We start from the raw sequence: 23,321 nt of genomic DNA, 5'->3' as shown, positions 1-23,321 counted from the left end.
AAAAAAAAAAAAAAAATCTCAGTAAAACCGAATGACCTGCCCTGGGCTGCATCGCAGTGGAACAGTTTAGGAAAGGCTCTCGTGTTGTCTCAGCACAGGGGAGGAAAAAAAGGAACAAAACTCAGGACCCCTCCACGCAGTGAGTGCTTGCTGTTGGTGGTTCCGCTCCTGCTCACAATGAAAACCCACAGGCTCCTTCTCCCACTCACTCCTGCCACTCTGCGTTCAGTCCTGACCTGACCATCATCCCTCCACCCCCAACCCAGCTCACACACTCAGTGGCCTGGGAGTGCTCCCTCCCTCCTTTCTTCAGGTCTCTGACCAGCCAGCATCCCTCAAGGGGGGCTCCTGGCAGGGTCACCCTCCCCGAAACACTCCATCCTCTTCCACTCTGCTGGACTGGCTCTTATCATCACTCCTTGCTTGGTTTTTGTTGACTTCTCCCCTCTAAGGGCACATCTTTTTCTCCGTGAAATGTGTCTGGGGCTGGGTGCGTTGGCTCACGCCTGTAATCCCAGCACTTTGGGAGGCTGAAGCAGGTGGACCGCTTAAACCAGGAGTTAGAGACCAGCCTGTAATCCCAGCACTTTGGGAGGCTGAAGCAGGTGGACTGCTTAAACCAGGAGTTAGAGACCAGCCTGGGCAACATAGTAAAACCTTATCTCTACAAAAATACCAAGAGATTAGCTGGGTGTGGTGGCACACCTGTAGTCCCAGTTACTCAGGATCCTGAGGTGGAAGGATTGCCTGAGACTGGGAGGTTGAGGCTGCCATGAGCCATGATGGTCGTGATCTTGCCACTGTACTGTACTCCAGCCTGGGTGACAGAGTGAGACCCTGACTCAAAAAAAAGAAATGCCTGGCATACAGCAGGTACTCAATAAATATTTACCAGGTGAATGACTGGATTCCAAGTAACTCTGACATACCATCTCATGTACCACCTGTGAGGGAAATCTCTTCAGCTCCTGTTGCTAAATGGAGAAACAAAGCCACAGAGAAGCTATGCAGTATCCCCAAGACCTCCAGTCTCCCAGCAGAGAGCGGACCAGACGGGCGGGCCCCACTCCTTCTTCTCTGCGTCCACTGTACCACCCAGCTGGGATAGACAGCGGCCTGATACAGCACAGGGAATAACACCCGATGCCCCAGATACGAGGCCCTCTCCTCCCGAGAAGATGAGGGCTAGAAGGAAATCATGCACAAGTTCCAAAGAGCAACTTCTATTTACTTTTTTTGGGTTGATTTTGCCCAAGTACTACTGTCTTAGTTGGTGAAAAGAGAAATTTCAGAAACCAACTTGAAATTCCTACCCGCATATTAGGGAGGATGAGGAGGCCAGAAGAGGGGAGAAGATGCACGGGGGCAGGCTCAGGGGATGCTGAGCTGAGAGGAAGGGAGGGTGCTGCGTGTGGACCTGCATATTCCCATCCCGGGAGCTCTGGCAATCTACTGCAGGCCGATCCGGAGAGTGCCCAATCGGACCTGCATCTCAGGGGGCGGCTGGCGGAGGAGACGGAGAGGGTGGGAGAATAAGGCAGACGACAATGAGGAGAGCCTGAATCGGCGCTGTGGTTGGTGTCCCGGGGCGGGGACTCAAGGTACAGCTAAAAGGAGAGACGTTTACTACATCGTTCCCAAGTCACCTACGTAGTGTGTGAGCTACGGTCCAGGGACTGGAGGGTGTGTGGCAGGCAGGACAGGAATCCTGAGGGCTCTCTAGAACAGCAGCTCTCTCACAAACTACATGTGCTTCCACTCCAGACACAGCCACGGCACCTTCCCAAAACAAAGACTTATGGTTCTGTTCCCTTAAACTCAGGGTAGTCCTTTTATAGATTCTGCTTTTTATTAAGATAATGCATATTAGCTGGACGCAGTGGCTCAAGCCTGTAATCCCAGCACTTTGGGAGGTCAATGGGGAGGACTGCCTAAGCCCAAGGGCTCGAAAACAGCCTGGGCAACTTGGTGAGACCTCATCTTTACAATAAATAAAAAAATTAGCCAGGTGTGGTAGCACATGCCTATACTTCTGCCACTTGGAAGGCTGAGGTGGAAGGATTGCCTGAGTCCAGCAGGTCGATACTGGGGTAGCTGTGAGCATGCCACTGCACTTCAGCCTGGGCAACGGAGTAAGACTCAAACTCAAACTCAAAAAAAAAAAGATAATGCATATTTGCTGAAGAAAAAGCAGAAGACAGAGATACTACTAAGAAGAACCAAACATTATTTGCTAATCTCACTTTTATACCCAGCAATAATCTTTGTTAATACCTTGATATCTTGATTTTAACAAGACGTGAGATGAGATGCCTGCTTTTTTTAAACATGTGTTGGCTTGACTTGTATACAAAAGGTAAACCTATTCAAGCTTCTGACTTCTGAAAATGTTTCAAGTAGGGAAGCTCTGGGTATATTCCATGAACAGAAGTGAAAAAGATGTTATCCCTCTGACATAATAGAAGTCAGCCGTTCAGCAAGCTAAGTCATCAAAAACGTGAGTAGAAATGCAGGAAGAAACAGAATCAGTCAATTCTGATTTAATGTTCCTGTATCTCCTGAAAGAAAACACACAGCACACAACTGTCCTTAGATAGCTTAGTGTGCACCATGGTACATTGTTTTTGCTACAAGTGTAAAGTTGTTAGTACGGGCATATTTCTCACTTAGCAGAAAACAACCGCTACTGGAATTAGTATCCAGAAATGAAATGATTTCCTCTCATCATCCTGTTAAATTGCTCTGCTTCACAAACAAGAAGTGAACATCATTAATTACTTGGGAAATAAGCCTGACCCAGCCAGGCGGAGGCTGATGTAGAGAAAGAGGTAAAAACAAAATCATTAAGCCCTCTTTGCTTCCCATGCTAGCGCTTAGAAACTGAGTTGCTTACACCATTTTTGTCACTTCCGAATTTTCATTCCATAAATATTTATTTCGACATCTACTAAGCCCTAGAGGCACATATGTATTTGGCATGCAATCAACAACCACAATAAACCCCTGGCAAGAAATTAAGGTCCATGCTAAACACCTACTATTGCAGAGAGAGCTTATCTCCAAAACTTTAGCACTTTAAAACTGGGCAAGATAACAGTTGTTTTTTTTTTTTTTTTAAAAAGGAGGCACCTAAACTGCTAGATACTTTATGTAAATTCTGTGATTTAATTCTTGTAATAACTCTATGAGCAATCTATTATTACTAAATCCGCTTCACAAATGAAGAAACAGCGGCTCAGGCAGGTGAAGTAAACTAACCTGTTTTACAGCAAATGAAAGGCAAAGCTGACATCTGAAGATATCTCTTCCCACTTAGCACACTGTGTCACAGTCAAGGCAAGCCTTGGAAAGCTTGCAAAGTCGGTCAAAACAGCTTAATTGTTTTGCCTTTTCCAGTTCTTCCTGCCTTTAAATGGCCAGTTGCCTCATTTTCCCTCCCGATCACTTAATATTTCTGCTGAGAAATCCCACCGTTCTTGACAAGTGCCAAATTCTGAACTTGCTACTATTGTGGCCTTCCCCATCCCTTTAGTGATCCTTTAGACAGCCAAGGAGAGAAGTAGCTGATTTTCTAACTGAAGTAATTCATTCTACCACAGGATGACCAGGAATTCCCTTAGCCTCCCAAACATCTTAATCAAGGCACTCATTGCCAGGTGGCAGAATGTGTGTGTGTGTAAGAAAAATAACTGGAAAATGGAGATTACCAAAGACCTTCTTTATTTTTTTTGGAATGGGGGTCTCACTCTGTCACTCAGGATTGTGTGCAGTGGCGCAATCACGGCTACTGCAGCGTCAACCTGCTGGGCTCAGGCAATCCTTCTGCCTCAGTCTTCCAAGAAGCTGGAACTACAGGTGTGCGCTACCACACCCGGCTAATTATTTATTTATTGGAAAAGCGAGGTCTCAGCAAGCTGCCCATGCTGGTCTCAAACCCCTGGGCTAAGGTAATCTCACCTCTGCCTCTCAAGGTGCTGGGATTATACATGTGAGCCACTGTGCTTGGCCCAAGAAAATATTTTACTGCAGTAAGAAACCTGTCACCTTACTTTTGAAAGTATGTTCCACTCTAGAATCAGCATTAAACAATGTTATAATGTAAACAGAAAAAAAAAAGAGCTTATCAGAGCTCATGGTAAGAACTGAGGCTGATGTTACTGCATCTGATGAGTGTGCCAGATATTCATTCATTTAGGCATTTCTGCAAACATTTATTGAGTGCCTACTATCTGTCAGTATATGGAATCTGGGACAGCACAGGAAAAATTTTTAAACTCATATTTCCTATTTAACGATAGTAGTCACTTTAATCCATGTCTTGTTATTCAACAAGAGTTCATAAAACAAAAATCTTCTGACTTAAAATATTTGTGTGAAATGCACTAATTTGACAATAAGACATCCGAGCTATAGTCTATGTTTATGAAAAGATATTCCTGGCTGGGTGTGGTGGCTCAGGCCTGTAATCCTAACATTTTCGGAGGCCAAGGTGAGAGGACTGCTTGAGCCCAGGAGTTCAAGATCAGCCTGGACAACACAGCAAGACTCTGTCTCTATTTTTAAAATAAAAAAGTATTCTCATCACATTTTTATCAACAAAGTGGGCAGTGAGTAGATGAGAAAAAAAGCGTACAGTGACTCATGCTGTCCATTCACTAGAAGGAGGGCACCATCGCAGCATTTGCCTGTGCCAGGCTCCATGTCAAGTGTTTTACATAGACTTTCTCATTTAATTCTCTCAACCACCCTGAAAGTAATTATACTGTTATTACCCCCATTTGACAGATGAAGAGACCAAGGCACAAAAAGTTAAATAACTTTGCTTTCGGGTACAGCTAATAAAAGCAGAACATTAGATGAAAGCCAAGCATTTTAAACAAATCCATTATTTCATGAAATGGGGGAGAGTAGGTGAAAGGTAGCATGAAAACTGATTTCAGACTGCAGGTCTTTGTTTTGTACCTTCAAATTTGTAAAATCAGGATTTTCTGTAGTCTTTTTACTTCTTAAGATCCAATCACATGTATTATAGCCAGATGGCCAGACCTGAGTTTGTGGGCTCTAAATTAATGAGGTTTTACTCTACTCCGTGTCTACTGGATTAGGGTCACACTGGAAAGCACACAGAATGACATGCACCATGTCAGACCTCCAGGCAAGGTTTAAAAACCTAACCTTCACAAGTCATGAGGCCTGTGATCTGTAACCTCTTTCATATTTTAATTATTCAATTTCCTCTTTCATTCTTCATTTATGAAACAAGTTCTTTGCAGGGGTTTCCTAGAATTTCTGTTCATAAAAGCGAGAGATTTACCTGGCAGGTCCTCAAATCCTAGTATGTGTCATCAGTATATGACACCCTTGTTATTCCAGAGGATTTGCCAAAAGAAAGAAAATCAAGGCTGCATTGCTTGCTGTTCTTTGAAGCCCAAATGGGAGACTGTGACAAAAGACTTGGCTTTAATGGAGCCACACAATGGAATCGATGGCTCTGGTCAGCGTGAGATGTCTGCAGTAATACAGTATTCGGCTAATTTAGACAAGTGATTTACTCATTTTCTAAGGTGCATGGAAGAAGGGAGTAAAAAACCATAATTTTGGAGGTATTCAGACCTGGGTTCAAGTCAAAGGCCAGGCATCCACTAATAGAGCCATGAGGAAGTACTTTAGCCTTTCTGAGTCTCAAATTATCTCACCATAGAGAGGGAAAACGATGAACTAAGGCAACGTGTGACAAGCATCTGGTGCTTTATTTCAAGTGAGAGGCAGCACAGGCTCTGGAATTCAACTTCTTGGGGTCAAATTTGGCTCCAGCACTTAATGATGATATGTTCACACTTGTTAGCACTAAAACGGAGACAATAGCTACTCCCTCAGGAGGGTGTTATGAAAGTTAAGTGGGAAAAACATGTAAAGTGCCTAGCATGTAGTGAGTGCTCAATAAATGTCCGCTATCTTTATAATTATGAATTATTTCCCAAATATTTTATCAGATAGTGTCCATGTTGCTGATACATAAAACTCGACTATACTAAATTTCCCTTTAGAGTAAAGCAGAACTCTGTTTAAATACACCCCCCTTTGGGAGAGTTCACTAAGGTTCAAACAGAACACCAGAGATCCTGTCGATGAAGATACTAGAGGAGTGAACTGAGTAGGCATGGGCCACAGCTAGTGTCAGGGAAGCAGAAGAGATCCTTTGGGTTGCAACCCAGGTGAACGTGAAGACACAGAGATGTACACAGAGGGGACTCCAGGCTCAGAGAGGAGAACCAGATGAGGGGCTAAAGAATCCAGTTATCCCTAGGGACTTAGGATACTGAGAGCAACCTTGGAAGAAGCTTAGACCTGCCCACTGCTCTGATTTTACTGCTTTACCTGTTGAAAGATACTCAGCTAGAATGAAGAAGCAGACGGTGAGAATCAGACTTCAAACTGGTCAAGTTCTGACTGAGATCCACAAGCCAGCTCACAGATATTACAAATAATCGCTGCCACTGGCTGTGGACTTCTGATGAACAATGGTGGAAGGACCCAGTGGTTCTCTGTTCTGGCTGAACATTAGAATTACCAGGGAAGCAATACTTAGACTTCATTTCTAAATCAATTAAATCAGAACCTCAGGGGTGAAATCAGATGGCTTCCATGTGCGGTCAGGGCCGAGAGGAGATTCGTTTAGCTACCCGCAGCCTCTTCCAAACATTTGTTAACAGTCATTCAGATCAAGTGAGGAGGGCTTTCATTTGCAATGAAGTCTGTATTGATGCTGCTAATATGTAATCTTGGGATTCAAACGCTGCAATGAAGACCCCCTTCATTAGGATTCAAATATAGTAGAAATCTTTGCTGCCCGTATTATTTAAAAGAACAGCTAACCTGTGAGAGGTACGCAGACACATTTTTAAGCTTACTTTTTATAGAACCTAACTTTTGGAAGCCCGCTAACAAACACCAGTGTTTTTAGCTCTGCAAGTGCAATGGCACTGGAACCTAGAGATGTTCCATGGTGACCCTGAGCTTTGGAAACAGTGCAGCTTATTTCATATATCCAAGTGACATTTTCTGCACTGGAATTACTGTATTTCTTCTGCCACTAACATGAGTGTGGGGAAGGCTCAACCTCAGGTATCCTTGGACCTGAGGCCGCTATTTTTTTTTTTAAGTTTTCAAGCAAAGTTTTTATTTAGGGAGCGAGAGTGAAAGTGAGAGTGTGAGAGAGTGAGACTGAGAGAGTGAGACTGAGAGAGCGAGAGAGAGAGAGAGAGAGAGAGAGAGAGAGAGAGAGAGAGAGAGAGAGAGAGAGAATAGAGATTCACCTGCCCAAGGTATGGGAGGGAGCCAAAGTTAAGAAAGCATGGTGGCCATATCTCACAGAGCCACACAGACACACAAGAGCATTTATAAAGTTTTTTTTTTTTTGAGGTGAAGTCTCACTCTGTTGCCCAGGCTGGAGTGCAGTGTCATACTCATGGCCACCCCAGTGTCGATTTGCTAGACTCTGATGATCCCCCTGCCTCAGCCTTCCAAAGAGCCGGAACCACAGGTACGTGCCACCATACTTGGCTAATTTTTTATTTATTATAGAGACGAGGTAGCCATGTTGCCTGGACGGGTCTCGAACCTGCGGGCTCAGGCAATCCACTTGCCTCGGCCTCCCAAAGTTTGGGGATTACAGGCTGAGCCACTGAGCTCAGCTGGCCGTTTTTTAAAAAAGAGATGTGGTCTTCCTATGTTGCCTAGGTTCAAGTGCAGGGCTGTTCACAGGCATGATCACTGCCAACTACAGCCTCAAATTCCTGGTCTCAAGAAATTTTCCCACTGTCTCAACCTTCTGAGAGTAGCTGGGACTACAGGTGTGCACCACCACACCTGACTTGTGGCTGCAATTTGAACTTGATTCATAAAAATTAACATTCAGTCTTTTGTTTAAAAAAGGTAGGGGGTTCGAGACCCACCTGGGCAACTTGGCAAGACCTCATCTTTACAATAAATCAAAAATTAGCAGGGCGTGGTAGCGCGCGCCTGTAGTTCCAGCTCCTTGGAAGGCTGAGGCGGAAGGATCGCCGGAGCCCAGCAGGTTGAGGCTGCAGTGGCCGGGAGCAGCCACTGCACTCCAGTCTGGGCGACTGAGTGAGACTCCAACTCAAAAAAAAAAAAAAAAAGGTAGGGGGTCACAAGGACAGCAGAGTAAGGAATTGGCAGATAAAATGAATGAAAAAGTGGCACTCTCTGAAGTTGACAGGAGAAACAGGAAACAATTACAATTCAAGTAAGGAAGGAGGCAATTAAAATAAAGAATAAAAATAATAATAGTTCAGGAAATATTGGTTCAGGTTCATCCTTGACTTTTGTTTCTTTTTGGTATGACAATATACGAACAGCAATAGCTTTCAAAGAGTGTCTTATTTAAACCTCCAAACTTCTCCAAGAAGGTAAGGAGAGTGATATCATTTCTACCTATATGAAACAAGTTCCTTGCAGGGGTTGCTTCCAACCTCTGTTCATGAAAGGAAGAGATATACCTGGCAGGTCCTCAAATGCTGGACCGCATCAGCATGTGACACCCTTATTATTCCAGAGGACGTGCCAAAAGAAAAAAATCAATTAGTTTCCTTGAACACACTGTCCAGCCTCAGGGTTGGGATTGTTCTCTTCCCATTCCTGGGACTGCTCTTCACCAGCTTTTGCTACTAAGTGCTGAGAAAAGCCTTCCCTGCCCACAGGAAGGGAGATAGCTGCCCACTTATTTTCCATCAAGCATCCTACTCACTCACTTCATGGCACTTATCCTCTGTCTGAGGGCAGGGGCCACTAGTTCTGTAGCACCTAGTCCAGTGCCTGGCCTAGATAAGAATCTTCAGTAAATCATGCCCAATTTATATCTGAGAAACCAAGGCTCCAGAGGCTTAAGTAACTGACCCAAGGTCCTACAGCTTGTTTAGAGGTTTGAGCCTGGGTCTAACTGGCTCCAAAGTTTGCCCTCTTAAAACTCCCAGTGCTGCCTTCTAATCTGTGGGAGGAAAGGAAAATGTTCTTCTTTCCTGGTGAATGGGGATAAAGGCATGGAATCAGAGGGAGTCCAGGATGGCCTCAGAAGCCATGAAGGTCAATCTCAGAAGCAAGGTTCCTACACACACTGTGAAGAAGGGAGCAATCCATTTGAAACTCTCTATGCTTTCTGAATGTTCGTTCAGTGCATCCTTTAAAGCCCTGGCATCTGAATGTTATCTTCAGGGCTCTGGACAGAAATGAAAAACAACAGTCCTTGGGAAATGTCCACAGATCCAAAGAGCCCAAGGACAGAGAGAGACACCTCAAATTCTTGCTTTAATGAAATGCCCTGAAAGGTGACAGAACTGCTGCTAAACCCCTAACGTGCAGAAATTAAACTTCTATGAGAGAACAGGTACCTCAAACCAGTTTTGTTTTTGTTTGGTTTTTTTGAGTTGGAGTCTCATTCTGTCGCCCAGACTGGAGTGCAGTGGCCGCTCCTGGCCACGCAGCCTCGACCTGCTGGGCTCCGGTGATCCTTTCGCCTCAGCCTTCCAAGTAGCCGGAACTACAGGCGTGCGCTACCACGCCCGGCTGATTTTTTGATTTATTGTAGAGATGAGGTCTCGCTGCCCAGGCGGGTCTCGAACCTGCGGGCTCAGGCAATCCACTCACCTCAGCCTCCCAAAGGCGCGGGATTACAGGCTGAGCCACCGAGCCCGGCTTCAAACCAGTTTTATAAAGTACACTGAGAGAAGGAATTAGCAGTACAAAAGAATTCCAATAAACCACAATTTAAAATGGAGGTAGCAACGTATTTGAGAAAATAAGCAGTAATAATAATAGCTAACATTTATTATGCACTAATTCTGCCCCACATCCTGTTCCACTTATTTCTAATCAATGAACTCATTTAATCTCTATAACCACCTATGAATTAGGCACTATTAATAACTCGATTTTTAATAGATGGGAAATCCTCACTAGGGATTTAGTAGCAGGGCTGGAATTCAAACCAGGAAACCAGGCTCTGGGGTTCTGGATGCCATCATCCCACTGTAGCTCACTGAGATGATAATAACTGATGTTTAAGGAACACTTACTGTGGTCCAGGCTCTGTCAAGCTTTAAATGCATCACCTTATTTAACTATCACAACATGAAAGATATATACTATAGTTATCCTACTTTACAGGTGAAGAGCACAAGTTAAGTAGCTTAATAAAATAAACATATAATAAGAAGCTGAATGGGGGACTACAGGTTCACACCATTCCACCTAGACTTTTTTTTTGAGACAGGGTCTCATTGTGTCACTCAGGCTGGAGTAGTGACATGATCATGGCTCACCACAGCCTTGACTTCTTGAGCTCAGATGATTCTTCTGCCTCAGCCTCCCCCGGGTAGTTAAGACTACGATGCCCGGCTAATTTTTTGATTTTTTAGAAAGATGAGGTCTTGCTATGCCGCCGAGGCTAGTTTTGAACTCCTGGGCTCAAGCATTCCACCTAACTCAGCCTCTCAAAGTTCTGGGAATACAAGTATAAGCCACCATGCCTGGCCCCACCTGGCTAACTTAAAAAAAAAATGGTAGAGATGGGGTCTTGCTATGTTACCCAGACTGGTCTCAAACTCCCAGCCTCAAGTCATCCTCCCACTGTGGCCTCCCAAAATGCTAGGATTATTGGCATGAGCCACTGTGCCTGGCCTGAATGAACATTTAATTCCAGGTAGATTCAAAAGGCTGAGTTCTTAATCTCCTCTTGTTTAAAATGATCCACCCACCAAGCAGGTAGACACACATTAACGAAAGAGGTTCCCTGGTCTAGACAAGCTGGACTTCCATACTTTTTGAGTAAAACACCAAACCTTGATGGACTCTCGTGTGCTATTAGAAGTACTTTTAGTGTTGGCTGATTGAGAAAAAAGTGACTATAAATTTAATAACTTGTATGGTGTTAATCATAAGAGTATCTACAGGCATTTGAAAAAGGTAAGGTATTATTTAGGTAGTCTTTGTATTAAAATCTAAATTCCTAGAACCCTTATAATATCTTTATGACCAGTATTCCTCCTTCTCCTCCCTTTCTGGAAGCCCTTCCTGCCTTCTCTACCCTAAGATCCTTTGGTTGATTCAAGGGGTTTCAAGGTAAGAACAAGGTAAGACATTTCATTCCAAAGAAATATATTACCCATGAAATGTTCAAAGATCTAACAATAATCTGGCATCTAAGGAAAGGCCTATAATATAATAGAAAGAGTGCAGGCTTTGGAATATGAAAATTCACCTAGCTGTTTACAAGCCATATGACCCTGGACAAGGGCTTTAGTCCCTCGAAGCTTGTCAACAGATTTCCGTGTTGCCAGCAATATCCAGTGGATGAATGGTAAGAGCAATAATAACTATCAACAGAGTGCCTACACATGGCATGCTATCTCATTTAACCCTCATATGGTCTTGGTGAGTTAAATATTTTTCTCAAGGTCTCACAGTAAAATGTATCTCATTCAAAAAGTATCTACTGAGCACTAACTACATGTCGGGCAATGTGTTAGGTACTGGAAATCCAAAGACGAGTAAGATGCAGACCCTACTTCCTAAGAGCTTACAGCCTAGTGAAAAATCAAGAGGTTCTTTCTTGAAGATGAAGTGCGGGGTACACACCAAATGCTCAACAAACAATAGTCCTCTTTCTTTTTTCAACTGTTACTTCAATAGTATGTGACACTGAAGTTAATAAATCCAAGGAGTAAGGGTTTTTGAAGAGCATAGTTTTTTATACTTTTGAAATTAACTTTTCAAGATCACAATAGTAAAGCAATACTTCAACTACAATTCTTATTTTTTCTTTCTGTTATAATTTGTTTTATCATATTTACACTATAATGTTTTCAGCTAAAAAAAACCCCAAAAGCAAACAATTCAAAGTCACAGAAATCTATTTATAATGGCTTAGTGGCTTGACATAAGCTTTTTTATACTTAAGTTCTGAGGCTGACTAAAATGTTTGCTGCAGGTTAGAATTTGTATCTGGAAATGGGAGTATCTTATACTGTCTTTAGAACACATTAAATGGTCCACAGATGGAAGCTGCTAGCATTAACATTATCATTGTAATAGCAAACTTAGAGATTCCCACTGAACTTGATTTCCACAGTGCTGTATTACTTTGAATAGTATATAAAAAAGTGTGTCTTTGAACAGATACATGAAGAGCAATGAATTAGTGGATGAATTTTTTAAGGATAGGTGGCAAACCTTTCAGGTCTACATCGAAATGTACTTCTCCTTAGGATAGTCAGCTGGGGAGATGAATGGCCCTGAAGCATATTTTGCTCAGGTGGACAAGCCAATGAACCCCGTAACCTCAGTCTAAATGCATACTTGGCCTTCTCCTGGATTACTGTGATAAGAACAATCTGCAAAGGTGACAATGATTGGGTCCTTCGAGATGAAGGAATTCCCATGTGCTAGGGGACCCCAAACAAAGACCCCAAGTTTTTGGACAACAAGGGCTCTTCTCGCTTTTTCAGAGATCACTGAATCCCTTTATGTTTTTCTCAGAAAACTGCTGGACTTGATTTTCAACCTAATTCTAAGCAATCAGTGGTGGCTAAAACTGGCTACCGAAACCTTCTGAGGGAGCAGGAGTATGATTACAAGTGATGTAACGGACAGCAAAGAAGTCTGGTCAAGAGCCAATAAAAAGTGGAGAACAGAATAACACAAACCAGTGGAAGGGAACCAGTGTGGGGGTGGGGAGAACCATTTCCTCTGGGCTGCTCTGGGGGCAGGAGAGTGCTGAAGTTTGCAGCAGGAGGAGTTGCTTGTCGATGTCCATGTGGCCAGCAATATCCAGTGGACTAACAGGAACGACAGTGATAACGATCAACAGAGTGCCCACACACAGCATGTTATCTCATTTAATCCCCATATAATCTTGATGAGTTAAATACTTTTCTCAAGGTCACAAAGGAAATGGTAAAGCTGGGGTTCAGCCTCAGATCTGACAGATGCCACAGACCCTTCTCTCAGCCACTAAGCGGAGCAGCTGATGTAGTGTCTGCTGTTAATTAGAGCCTTAAGAATGCATGTAAACAGTTGGCTTGCCCACAATAATGTGTTTTGGCAGGAAAGAAAAAGGGAAGAGGAAGGTAACTTAGTTTTCTTTATTTTTAGCAAACTGCCCAAGGTCATGTAACTCGTAAGCTGTGCCACTGATGCACTTCACCAGCCATGTGATCTGCCATCACTCTGCCCTGCTTTCCACAGCAAATTCTAAGAGGAGCACATAGAAAGAGCACGATAAGGCCATTGCATAACTTGTCAAACTGCCCAACAAGGACTGTTACAGGCTGACAGGCAAAGCGAAGAGCTCTCCAGCAGAGGGTAAAGAGAGTAAGGGCACACACGGTAAATCTTTTACTAAAAAGTCATCATCTATATAGTCAAATGGTCAGAAATTTTCACTCTAGTATACACAGGTAACTGTAGATAGAATGAAATACAGGCAGGTCAAAATGATCTAATTTCCATTCGTGTATCTTTGATGCCTAGGCCAGTACATGGCAGAATGGAAGCTTAATAAAAGATTGCTGAATGAGCAAATCACTGTTGCCTCAATCATAATTACTAACTAATCCCAGTCTGTGGGCAGGATTTCTGCTATCAGACAGGTAGCTGGTCACAACTGGCACAACAGTTAAAAAACTTTAGCTGGGCTGTCTGAAGGAAACTGAAGACCTCTGAGAGACCACCACAAGTGTTCTGCAGGGGCAAGGGACAGAGACAGTGCCACTGCTCAAGTTCCATAAAGGATAATACTCTTTAAGAGGCATGCAATCATCTACCACAAAGGACTCCGCTCCAAGTAAGTACCCAGCGCCTTCTGTGTGTTAAGTTCTCTGTGAGGGCTGAAGTCAGAAAGATGAGCAGGACTAAGTATGTGCCCAGGGGGGCTCACACTAGCAGGATGACGGGTTCTGCAGAAGGGAGAGAGAGAGACGCCTGGACTGATGTCTGACAGACCCAAGGTTGAGTGTCCAATTCTGCCATTTACTAGCCAAGTTATAGCTCCTTTTTGTGCTTCAGTTTCTTCACCTGTAAAATGAAGTTATAATACCACATGGGTTGTTAGGAGAATTAAGTAAAATATATTTCTGAAGATGTTACTTCCCTTCCTCCTTGATAGAGAGAAATCTAAACTCAGCCCCAAGTAATGAAAAAGTACCATGGTAATACTTGCTCATTCCTCATTTCCACTGTTCTGTGAGCAATTAATTCAGCCATGGATCCAGGCCATCACTTGGCACGAGATGGTGCAATTTGACAACAAACTTTTCCTCTGCACTGAGATTACTGGGTTAAACAGGAGGCATTTTGGAAGGTTCTTGGTGTACTTTGCCATTTCCATCCCTGCTTGATACAATTTCCACTATAAGTTTTACATCTTTAAGAATTAAAAATAATTTTCTGCTAGTTTCAAAAGGGCAAAACTTACTGTGCACTTCTTTGATGATTACCAAGGTTGAACACAGGTATGGTTTTGCTTCCTACATTATTTTTTCATGCAAAAAAAAATCCCCTATCGTCCTTATAAGTCAGAATGCTAGGTTTTTCAGAATTAACAACTGATTATATTTTCCAATAAATAAAATTATAAAAATCAAACAATACCCGATTTAGTTTGAGGGAGCAAAAAAAAAAAAGTTGCTGGTGGTGTAATGATGCGGACAACCATAGGAAAATACCAAAAAATTTTTTAAAGGATATCCTGAATTATCTGTCCAGAATGCATTACTGCTGGCTACATTACCTTGTTTGCCTTCTGGTTCACGAGGACAAAGCATGACCCACAGGCAGGATGACTCAAGACACACTTACCGTGGCGTGTGAGATGGTCAGAATCCCATTCTTGACAGCGCACTTCCTCCTCTGCCACACCTTCCGGATCCTGTGGAGCAAGTCAAACACAGCCAGATGTGGCGTCCAACCCCCTCCGGGACTTGCAGTTGTATAGTGTGACACGTCCTAATCATCCTAAAAAACCTTCCAAACCAACAATCTAAACCTCTGAAACAAAATTCTGCGTGTTTTTACTATCCCAGACTGAAGGTAATTCAGACAAGTATGTACAAGAATGCTCAATAAAGCCTGTTTTTGAGAGTGACAATGGGAAACAGAAACAATAAAAATCTAACAGCAGGAGAATGGATGAAGGAATTATAGTTACCACAATGATAAAAGTACTTCTCTCTGGGAGGAGAGGACCAAGACCTGTATTAGGGGTGGTGTTAACCGTTTTTAATCACATCTGTGAATCTTTTGTAAGAAGGCGAGAGGTGTTGTGGCAGGATGCGGCAAATGCTCAGATATATTTCTTGTATGATTGAGTAAATAAACACAGAAACACATGCAGCTTGATTTGGGATCAGCAGTTGGCCTCACCTGGGCTGACTGAATATCTCCCACTAGCCCAGTGGCAGTTAAAGGTATTTCCTTTTGAAAGGCAAGTTGCAATTTTAAAGACCCGCCTGGCGCAGGGCAGGTTTTGTTTAAGAAAGGCCAAATGGCCCAGAGACTGGCCATTTCATGGAAATGGAAGAGAGTCTTATCTAAAACCCCCCTTCTGAAGTTGACGGTTAACAATCCTGCAATTCCTGGAAACCATTTGTTCTCCGAAAAATCTAACTTTGCTGAGTACAACCTTGTAAAATTCCAAAGGAAGTATGTAACCACTCAACACGACCCCCTCCCTTACCTAAACGAGGGTATAAGACCCCATGTCTCCTGTTCTGGGGCACTCGATTTGGAGGCATTAGACCCTTGGGCCCACTGGGATGGCCAGCGTAATAAAGTGCCACTTCCTATAATAGTCTCGGTGTCACGATCTCTCTATTTTTCCTGCTACATTTCTGGTGCGTTGGCTGGGAAATGGAGAGTTTGGAGAAGGTGTGTTCCACCTCCTTTGTCATTGAGGTACGACCTCCAGGGCAACGGGAAGGGCAATCTCGCCTGGCGCGCAACGGACCTTTTGATCCATAGGAGGGAGGCCCCTCCTGGCACACTGAAGCTTGGACCATGAAAGCACAACAGGAACCCAAGAGGCGAGGAACCGGCACAGGACGACCACCCGACAGAAAGAACAGAAAGACCACCCGATGGAAAGGGTAGGAATAAGGGCCTTTGCATAGACCTGCCAATGGATGGCAGAAGGGGAGCTTGATCACCTGGAGCCCAGTAGTAATCCTCCAGCCTGAAGGAAAGGGCTGAAAGGCAGTGGAAGGAAACACTGTCTGAAGATGAACCCATAGGCTCCTAGGATTAGGACGGAAGGTTGAAGAATGTGCTGTGTGCTTGTGTGTGAATGAGACGGACGGTGGGAGGGCTCTGCATAAAGTTAGTCTGCGTTGGGGGTGTGTACCAACCTGCCAATTGCTAAGAGGTGTCTGAGATATCTTCGTGAGAAGTATGACTGGAGGGGAACAAAGCGGATGTTTCCCATACTCCTCATTCTCTTATTTGTGTGTGTCTGTCGTTTTAAGTTTGCTAACTTGCTGGTTGAGTTATTATGCTTTGTTTAATGGGACATGTTGTCTTTCAAAAACTTGATTGGTGCATGTTTCTTTAAGTCATTTTATGTCTCCCTTTATTTGTGTGGTGTTTTCTCCCAACCCGTTGGCACTGTTAAAATTTCTGCCTTTTGTTGTTAAGGCTGTGGAAATATTGCCTGCTGTGTATATAAAGTGTTACCCTTTATAAGTGTTATCTTAAATTCTTTCTGGGAACCACGTCCCCTCCCTTCCTTAGCCTGTGTTCTCCTTCATAAATTCTGAAGGAGCTCATTCTAATCCACCTGTAAAGAAACGTAGAAATGTCACTTATATGCGATTTAGCCTTTTGCTAATTCAGTGTAAGTTAATGTTAGCCTTGGAGAAAAAAAACGTGTAATCTTTCTCTGGCAACTAAGGGAATGAATAGGCTGTTCTTGTTTTCAAATGCTAAAAGCCAGGTTAGTTGAAAGTAAGCCTGTTTCCAAAGGTTTAGGCCTTGCCTAAGATCATAATCAACTGCTTGTCCCTGTAAAACTGTTGGGGAGTCTCTTAGAGTCGTGTAATGTATGCTGAGTCCCTACTTTATACTGTAATGCTAAATAACACTAATGCTTGCATTTTTGGCTATGCCTGCCTAGCACACCTGTTATAAAACTGGTAAAGCTTTAAATGCTAAATACTTTGCAGGACTTAATAAGGCATGGGAACTGGCCATTTCCACCTGATTAAGTCACCTTGTAAGTTCAGTACTTCACCTAAGGGACAGGTCAAGTACTAGGCACACTCTGTGGAGCATAGAGTAAAACTTTAATCACTCTCATTTAATTGTCCATGTCTTACAACTAAGTCTGCTGTTTAGTAATTCATGAGAATTTTTGACAATTTTGCCTGTTCATAATTAGGAATAAGTAGGAACAGATCATCTTATATCTATGTGGTCTGTTCACTCTAAAAAGGTTTTGTAACAGGCCATTTTTGTAGACATCATTGGAAAGTCGTGGAGTAGAAAAAAAAAGGGGGGGGCTTCAAGAAAGGCTGAGAACACTCAGTCTGGGAGAAGCCATCAGGGTTCCAGGGATTCCTGGCATTGCTGTTTATGACTTTATTTAGTTATTTGTTTGTTTTAGAATTCTCCTGTGAGTAATAAATTGCAAGTGGTCAGAGCAAATTCTGGGTTTTCAAGAAATGTGACCAAGAGTGTGTGTAGTGGTCTGTGTCCTCAGATACCCCGATAGGACAGATTTTGAATGATTGGAACAAATTAAAATTATGTGGTTTAATAATAATAATAAGTGCATTATTAAAAAATCAAATTTGAACTCACTACAAGTTAGCAGATAATAAAATTTGGAAAAGAACAAAGCTATCTGGTAATTAAATTCACTTTGTAGACACCTAAGGAAAAATAAAATGGTCAAAAGTTCTGTATGCAGAGGCATTTAAAAAATTTATTTCACTACTTTGCAAACAAGATTATATCCTATAGAATATTAAATGCCAAACTCCAGAGGCTTAACTCAGGACTACGAATACCAAACTCCCAATTATAGAAAGCCTCTGAAGTTCTTAGAAACTGAAACATTAAAAAAAAAAAAAGGAGAACTCCAAAATGAGCACCAGCCAAAGGAGAGGTAAACAAACTGGCAGTTGCCACTAAAGGCAAAAGCTCCAGCCACCCAAAAGAGGCCTGATAAGGATAAACCTGCTAAGGGGGATGGTATCAGCTGCTATGAATGTGGTCAATCTGGGCACCTAAAGCACAATTGTTCTTAATGGCCTAAGCCCCTAGAACCTTGTCCAATACTCGGACTAAAAAGCCACTGAAAGAGATGATGCAGCCTCTCCTGAAGCGGGGGGAACACCTAGCTCGGTAATGGCAGCTGTTGACTGAAGGGGGAGGGGCACAGCCCAGTGCAGCACTCTGTATGCCATTCACCCAGAGAATCCTTGGGTCTATATAAATATGGCTGGGGTCTAAATTAATTTCTTAATTAATACTGAAGCTAAGTTTTTAGCCCTTGTGCTCATACTGAACTTCTTCCTCCTAAAACCTGCTCTCCAGTGGGATTAAAGGTGTTCCAAAAACTAAATGTTTCACCTAACAGTTACTAAAAGGTGAATTCAAATTATGACTGTAAAAGGTTATCTATCAATAAATAAAAAGGAAACCAAAAGCAAAGGAAAAATATAAAAAGGTTGTTGGTATACAAATAAGGTTTCAGTAAGAAAACAAAAAAGAAAGAAATAAAAGAAAAAAAATTTTTTATATAAGAGAAAATCTTATATGGTACATTTCTGTCCTATAATAAATAGATATGAGAATTTTTTAAAAGGGGGTAGAGAACAAAAATAAAATAGTATAAATGTGTCAAAAATGGTATAAGAAGTTTATAAGAAAAAAAATATGTATATAACAGAAGAAATTCTATAAACAATCTCGGCATAATAAAGTCTTTTCTAGATGAAAGTCTCCAAACATTTTTGGATTTCTCTTCAAATTTTATACAGGATTTACTTAAGTGCCTAGTTCAAATTATAGTCTAAAACAATCTGTCAGGCTACCATTATAGTCCAGAAATACAAAAGCTGGTACTTGTAATAAAGCCACAGAAATTAAAGCTTATCATTTAAGTTATGTTAATAACTTCGGGCCTTGTAGTTTTTGTACAAAAGGTAATCAGCCACTGCCTACAATTGTCAAAATGTAGGCCTGACTTTATTCCTTTTACTGAGCTAGAATCCAGTAATTTCATGCCCACGTAACGGTCATGCAAAAATTCCAGCCAGTGCCTGCAAACAATGCCACTGCTGAAACAAATCTGGACGCCTCAAGTCAGACAGGGAGAGATTTTCAATCTCTGGTTAGGCAGGACTGCGCCCATTATCAGCTCTGAAGAAATTATAAAAGATGGACCTTCACCCCTCAGCACCCCAAATGATTATGGGATCGAAAAATCTCTAAAGAATAAATAATTGAGGCAGGGTAGCTAGCACAGTCTAGACATAAATAAATTTCCTATAGGTAGGTTTTAAAAGGTGTTCAAACATTTCTACTGCAGGTCGAGTGGCAAGTATCCCACCCCTTGGCAAACCCAGGGAAAACTCCATCAGATGTAAAACTAGGACAGTACAGTCTTTCAGTTTGCAGGTTAGCATAATAATCACTAGAAATCCTTTGGAGACATGAGTAAACTAAACATAGGTATTTGGTATTGCATCACTCAGGGTTCAAGTCCCTGAAATGGAATTTGTTAAACCTTTGAAATTGTTTAACGGTAGGCCTTTGAAGGAAAGAGGGGCCACGAACATAAATGCTCATAAGAAAATGTGTTGTCTACTTGGGACAAATTTTAATCACAGTTTATAAGCTTATTTCCCTAGACACTTCTTGGACCAGAAGAAACTCAAACATCCAAGGGGAGTAAGTGCTGCTAAAAATTGAAGAAAGGAAGGACCCAACCAACAGCTGTAAGAAAATAAAAAGGACCCTAAGGGTGGTCCTGTTCTTATACTAGTCTGTAGAATTTAAATATCTAACTTCTCTATCATGATAAAACCCCTCTATGAAGTCTCAAAGAGGGGTGAACAAAAGCCCCTGCTATGGGGAAAGGCCCAGAAACAGGCCTTTGAATAAAGTGAACTGGCTTCTCGTCTTTTGGAATTCCTTATGGGTGGCCACCCCCTCTTGTTAAGGGCATACAGGAAAACTTAAAGGAATTAGGAAGTCTTGCCCTAAAACAGCAAATGCAAGCCTCAGGTCCAGTCCTAAATGCCATCCATTGTCAAGTCAGAGAACGATTGCCAATTAGTTAAACTACTGATGCCCATTCTTTTAAACCAGGTAATATGGTATGGGTAAAAGAGTAAAATGTACAACCTCTAAAGCCCCTCTGGAGGGGACCATTTACTGTTCTTTTATATAGCAGAACTAAGCTGGCCTTCCAGGACGGGGAGTGTACTGCAGATTCGGCAACACCCCTTAAGTTGACCATCCAGAAAGTCAAAATTTCTCAAGCCCTGCTCTAGAAGCCTGAGGATACTTCAAGCCCTGCTTCAGTCACACACGGGAGGCTGACTGATCGATGCACGGCAGAAGATTAAGGATTCAGCTTAAGAACTCAGCGGACATTACTGATAAGCCATTGTTTTGCTTTGTCAACCTTTATATTTGCTAAACTGTCATTTCAACTGCTGTAAAACTAACTTTATTTGCTGTAGGATTAACAGAGTTGTTCCCATTGAGCATGTGAGAAAAGGGTTTCACTAGCATTCCCATTCTTTCTTATAACAGGAAATGTTCTTGTGCTTTTATGTATTTCTGCCTAATTTAGGTGTTTATTGCTTCCCTCGCTCACTCAGCATGTATGTGTATAGAAACTATCTGGCCAGATGTAAGAGTTTTCCATCATTATTCATCCCAGTCAGGAGTTTGTTCTGGTGGCCAACAAGGCCTGTTTGGTATTGGGCATCTGCTTATGCAACTAAATCTTCTCAATGCACTAAAGTGCTATTTTGGACATATGAAAAGTTTGCAGACACCCGGCTCCCAGCATTATGAAAAGCCACATGAACCACAGGAATAATCCAGCCAGGATTTTTCCTTCTGCTAACGCAAGTGGGGATGAACTAGGCATTCCCCTTTATGAAAGCCTCAAAACCCGAGGTGCTCAATCCCTCGATCAAGTTCCTAACATAGGAGGGACCCAGGTTTGGAAAAACGATGAATTGCCACCCCAGAGAATCATAAATACTTATGGCCCAGCCGCATGGGCACAAGATGGGAGTCGGAAATGCTGTACGCCTATATATATAGAGAGGCTAAATTGCATTATCAGGTTACAAACTCTCTTAGAAATTATAACTAATCAAACAGCCGCGGCTTTTGAGCTTGTTGCTCAGCAGCAAGTCCAAATGCGTGCAGCTATTTATCAAAACCGCCTAGCTTTGGACTACCTGCTGGCGGAAGAAGGAGGAGTATGTGGTAAATTTAATAGCTCTGACTGCTGTTTGCAAATAGATGATAATAGTAAAGCAATAACTGATATAGCCACCAATGTTAAAAAAACTTGCCCATGTCCCAGTGCAGAAATGGCAAGGCATAAGAATCGGCAACTGGTTTAAAAACATGTTCTCGGGTCTGGAGGATTTAAATATATTATTGGATCTGTAGTCCTAAGGTGGGAATCCTGCCTTATCCTCCCTTGCATAGCCCCGATAATTATGAATGCCATTTCTGAATTTGTGGAAACAGTTGCTGAATGAAAATACTGCAGCTCATATAATGTTGATGCACCAAATTAAGAATAATGATGCTTTAAATCCATAAAGGATCAAGCATCAAGGGGGGAATGTGGCAGGATGAGGCAAATGCTCAAATATATTTCTTGTATGATTGAGTAAATAAAAACAGAAACACGTGTAGCTGATTTGGGATCAGCAGTTGGCCTCACCTGGGCTGACTGAATATCTCCCACTAGCCCAGTGGCAGTTAAAGGTATTTCCTTTTGAAAGGCAAGTTGCAACTTTAAAGACCTGCCAGGTGCTGGGCAGGTTTTCTTTAAGAAAGACCAAATGGCCCAGAGACTGGCCATTTCATGGAAATGGAAGAGAGTCTTATCTAAAACCCCCCTTCTGAAGTTGACGGTTAACAATCCTGCAATTCCTGGAAACCATTTGTTCTTTGAAAAATCTAATTTTGCTGAGACAACCTTGTAAAATTCCAAAGGAAGTATGTAATCACTCAACACGACTCCCTCCCTTACCTAAACAAGGGTATAAGACCCCACTTTTCCTGTTCTGGGGCGCTCGATTTGGACGCATTAGATCCTCGGGCCCACTGGGATGGCCAGCGTAATAAAGTGCCACTTCCTATAATAGTCTCGGTGTCACAATATATTTTTCCTGCTACAGTGTTAACCAATTACTTCCATAATTAATAACTGATTTTTAAAAAGAAAGTAACTCAAGAGGTCTGCCATGCAAGAAAGAGTGGGGTGGGGCTGCCTCAGGATACAGAGAGAATAGCTTAGGGGATCCAGAATGTATCACTGGCAGCGCTCAGTGGCTCAGCCTATAATCCTAGCACTTTGGGAGGCCAAGACAAGTGGATTGCCTGGGCCCGCGGGTTCGAGACCAGCCTGGGCAACTTGGTGAGACCTCGTCTCTACAATAAATAAAAAAAAATTAGCCAGGTGTGGTAGTGTGTGCCTGTAGTTCTGGCTACTTGGAAGGCTGAGACAGAAGAATTGCCAGAGCCCAGCAGGTGGATGTTGTGTGGCTGTGAGCGTGTCACTGCACTCCAGCCTGGGGGGCAGAGTGAGACTCCAACTCAAAAAAAGAAAAAAGAATACACCATCATCATTTTTGGTAGCTCATACATCTGCCCTTTAGGGGTCTTTCAGGGTCAGAATGAGCCTCAGAGCCCCTGAAAGGGAACTGTTACAAATTCACATAGGAAACAAAACAATGGCTAAACTATTCACAAGTCATTGCAAATGATATACATTCTGAAAATTCTGATTTGATGATGCTGAAGGATGAAAAAAGCCAAAGAACTAATGTCCACCTGTGTGTATGTATGAAGTTCCAGGTACAGACAAGGGGCTGCGTGTGTGGCAGAACTGCACACGTGCAGGCAGGTAAAAATGCACTAGCTGAGACCACTTACACCAGGGAAATAGAAATGGGCAGGGAAAAGGGATTCCCAAGGCTGGGAGAAGGCTTTGCAGGCCTTCTGTTGCCATGGAAACACATGACATTATGAGACCACAGAAGCTT

The 23,321-nt window shown here is 42.6% G+C and overlaps 1 protein-coding gene across 1 annotated transcript in view; it reads right to left on the bottom strand.

Annotated features, from left to right (window-relative positions):
* The window catches only part of ASAP1 (ArfGAP with SH3 domain, ankyrin repeat and PH domain 1), a 204,050-nt gene that overhangs the window by 74,078 nt on the left and 106,651 nt on the right, over positions 1-23,321 (bottom strand). The window contains exon 12 of the mRNA XM_021719251.1: positions 14,875-14,944. Within this exon, the coding sequence (XP_021574926.1) occupies positions 14,875-14,944 (70 nt within the window). The remainder of the gene's footprint in view (positions 1-14,874; positions 14,945-23,321) is intronic.

The sequence above is a fragment of the Carlito syrichta genome, unplaced genomic scaffold (assembly GCF_000164805.1).
Source record: "Carlito syrichta isolate Samal-C Ts95f unplaced genomic scaffold, Tarsius_syrichta-2.0.1 Scaffold113813, whole genome shotgun sequence".
Classification (NCBI taxonomy): Eukaryota; Metazoa; Chordata; class Mammalia; order Primates; family Tarsiidae; genus Carlito; species Carlito syrichta.
The sequence above is the reverse complement of the archived record's forward strand: the minus strand, read 5'-3'. Positions and strand labels throughout refer to the sequence as shown.